We start from the raw sequence: 3,378 nt of genomic DNA on the forward strand, positions 1-3,378 counted from the left end.
TATCTGGTGTCTCTGTCTTAATTATGAACAGATAATCAAAAACACCAGAGGTTTGAGGAACGCTTCTAGACAGAGACCAAAATGAGCAAACTAAAAAAATAAACTCAGACAAAAAAGAGACAATGCACCAAGTAGATGTAAAAACAGAAATAACCTATAATTAATAGGATATACACAAAATGAGTACAGCATGCTATTAAAAAAGAAACTCAGAAATAAGGAAAGCACAGTTAGAAATTTAAAATATAATAGAAATAAAAGTTTAACAGAAGGGTCGAAGGATAAAGTTGGAATTTATCAGGAAATAGAACAACAACAAAAGACAAAGCAATCGGAAATAGGAGAGAAAAGATAAGAAAATCAGAAGAGCAATCTAAAAGACTCGGTAACTGAACAACAACAAAAAAGAAGAAAATTGTCAAAAAGATAAGACAATATGCCAGAACTGAAGGATACGAGTGTCCAGTTTCCACACATACACATTGCCCAGCACCATGAACAACAACAAAAGCTCCACACCAAGGTACATCATCATGACCTATCAAGAACACTAAACTTTCAGAGAATGGGCGGGGAAAATCAAACAAAAACAACAGCTCTCAAACAACCAGGTCACCTCCAAAGGAAAGGAAAACAATGAGTGGCCTTCCAAGTAGCAACAGTGGAGAGAACGCGGGGAAGCAGTGCAGTCAAAGATCTAAGTGAAAAGGATGGAGAAGACTATTCTCGCGCAAACTACGAAGTCTGAGAGTAAAGTAAAAATATCTGCACACGCAGTCTCAATGATTTTATTTTTTGTGTACTTTTTTCCTCAGGAAACCATTGGAGATTGTACTTCACTAAAATGAAGGAGTACACGAGGCCAGAGAACAAAGTGGGATGCGGGAAGCAGAGGTCAGAAGACAGGAGGTGAAGACCCCCCTCAGGATGACGGTGAGGGACGAGCCAGCCCCACAGCAATGCAGTGGGCCTGCAGAGCAGCCAGTCCAGGATGGGACAAGAAGGAAGGTGCTCTAGAAGAGAAGTTGCTCCCAAACTCCATCATTCAGATTCAATTATGTCTTTCACAGTTCTTTCAGAGAACTTCAGAAAGAAGGCACCAAGGGGAGCAGAAGGGCTGAAAATACAGATATTATAAATCAGAGAGTTTGGGAAAGGATTTATAATGGGTTGAGAGAAATCTAAGGAAATAAAAAATGGAGGCAATTTTTAACTCCGAAAATCGTGCAAAAATGGAACTGTAGTACACTGTGTAAATACTAAATATGCCCCAAATTATCATATAATTACATTGAAAGAATGGGAGCAGAGAACATCATATTTTTGATGGGGATGCAAAATAGCCAAAGTATCCTTTTCCATAATAGAAAATGAATAGCTAATATCTATGGTTAAAAGGAAAAATATCACAAAACAGCAGAATGAAGTTATGTACCGTGGGAATTGGGAATTCTTTTTAAAATGATAACCCTTGTTAAACTAGTTTTAAGCAATTCACATGTATTTATTTGACTTAAAAATTAAAATACTTAAGTTAACCATAATAGAAATGGAATGAATATCTTACAAATCAATAGGGGAAATATAGAAATTAAAAATAACAGTCATTCAATGCAATAGAATGCAGATGCGATAGACACCTATATTGGTGAATTGGTGAATGAATATAGTAGGTTTAGCTTGGCACCCATTCCAGTGTCCTGCGATAAGCTGGAAGGCTACAACTACAGTGAGATGTTATTGCAGCTCGGATTCTGGTTACAATTTTGGTTCTTCCAGTCAAATTTTCTCTTTGACTTGATTGTAAGGTAGAAGTGAGGCAAAGCCTATGTGTGTGATGTTTCTGTTGGTGAGGACTATTGTGGAGGTGTCTGATTTTTCTTCAGTGGCTTCTTATGACAATAACTATTTGGTTTCAGGGACTGGCAAGTGTAGGGACAGCTTTCCAATTCAAGAAATGGCTTCCAGACTTTAGAAGAGGCAGCGGCTCCTTTGGTGGGCTGACTCTTAAAGTCATTACTGAACTTGGAGTTCAACTTGGAGTCTGTTTCTTTAGCCTTCCAAACAAGCCCTTAAGCTATTTTATACCCTGTAATATCCTTTGTATTTAAAGTATATAGAATGAATTCTGTTCTCTGAAACTGAACGCAGATAATATAACAGGAAATCAGAAAATAAAACATAAAAAGCACAGTAAAGAGCACAAAATAAAACAGGAAATAAATCCAATTATAATTAATAAAAGAAGCTAACCTAGCTAATAGAGATACATTCTCATATTAAATTTTCTAAAAAATTCAACTAGATGCTATACACAAGACACATGAAAAACAATGAAATACTGCACAGTAGTTAAATGAGTCAGCACAAATGAATCTCAAAAACAATGGTAAATGAAAAAAAGTTGCAAAAGATTATTCAGCATGGTGTTGTTTTTGTAAGATTTATAAACAACATTTGGTATTTCATATGCCGTGGGTAGATCCATACATCAGATGTAATAAAAGTATAAAAACATGAACAAGAATGATATTCACTAACTGGAGCACCGTGACTAGGGAGGAAGGAGAAAGAGTAAGAGTGGGCTTCGTTAAGTCTAATTTTGTATTTCTTTAGTAAACACCAAGTAAGTGAAGCAAAATGTTTTGAAGTTTCGTCTTGATAGTGGAAGACGTAGGTCGTTAATATTATTTTCTACACTCTTCTGCATGTCTCTAATATTTCCTGATTTACAAAATACAAACGCACTCCCAGAACTGCCCAGGACATCTTTATGCACGTCAGCATTTATACTGAAGTGGCTTCTGGACTGCAAAGGAAGGAGGACCGTGCAGACCAATGGATTGGTTCTAAAAGGTGAGGGTGACACCTGGCTGGAGCTGGAATTTGCGGAAGCCACAGTTTAGACTTGTAAAGAACATGGAAAAGGGGCCGCTGCTGAGGAGCGAAGAGGGCGGGCATTGTGTGTCGAGTTGGTGCAAATCAGAGGAGATGGTTTTAAAAAGATCCAGATATAGTAACTTTGCTTCGGGTTGGCCTGAGCAGACTGTCAGCGAAACGAATCGAAGGAGGGAGCGGGCTGGGGGCCGGAGAGCGGGACAGATGTTAGGCCCGCAGCGTGGGAACTAAGGGAGAGAACTGATCAAGCTGAGGTCCCCCAGATTTCTCCCCCTGAAGTAAACCATAACTGGTGGGAGAAGGGTGTTAAAACTGTTTTGTAACGTAAATCCAAAAGCCAGGCTGTCCCAAACCGGAGCGTTTCAGCTTCTCCCACATGTCGGATCCGTTGGCTTTGCCGACGGGGGTTTCCTCCGGGTCTGCGATCCGTGGCGTGGGGAGTCGAGGGAAGCCCTGCGTCCACCCGCGGTGTAGGGGGGG

At 39.5% G+C, this 3,378-nt stretch overlaps 1 protein-coding gene across 4 annotated transcripts in view; it reads left to right on the forward strand.

Moving 5' to 3' along the window:
* Window positions 1-864: 864 nt before the first annotated feature.
* Window positions 865-3,378, forward strand: part of CRTC3 (CREB regulated transcription coactivator 3) — an 83,800-nt gene continuing 81,286 nt past the window's right edge. For 3 of the 4 annotated variants that reach the window (XR_002776425.1, XM_023520998.1, XM_023520999.1), the window contains exon 1: window positions 911-933. Coding sequence is in view for 3 of the 4 variants with exons in the window: in XM_023520998.1 (XP_023376766.1) it covers window positions 928-933 (6 nt within the window). In the remaining variant the exon portion in view is untranslated. The other variant, XM_023521000.1, reaches the window with a different exon arrangement.

The sequence above is a fragment of the Pteropus vampyrus genome, unplaced genomic scaffold (genome assembly GCF_000151845.1).
Source record: "Pteropus vampyrus isolate Shadow unplaced genomic scaffold, Pvam_2.0 Scaffold286, whole genome shotgun sequence".
NCBI classification, from domain to species: domain Eukaryota; kingdom Metazoa; phylum Chordata; class Mammalia; order Chiroptera; family Pteropodidae; genus Pteropus; species Pteropus vampyrus.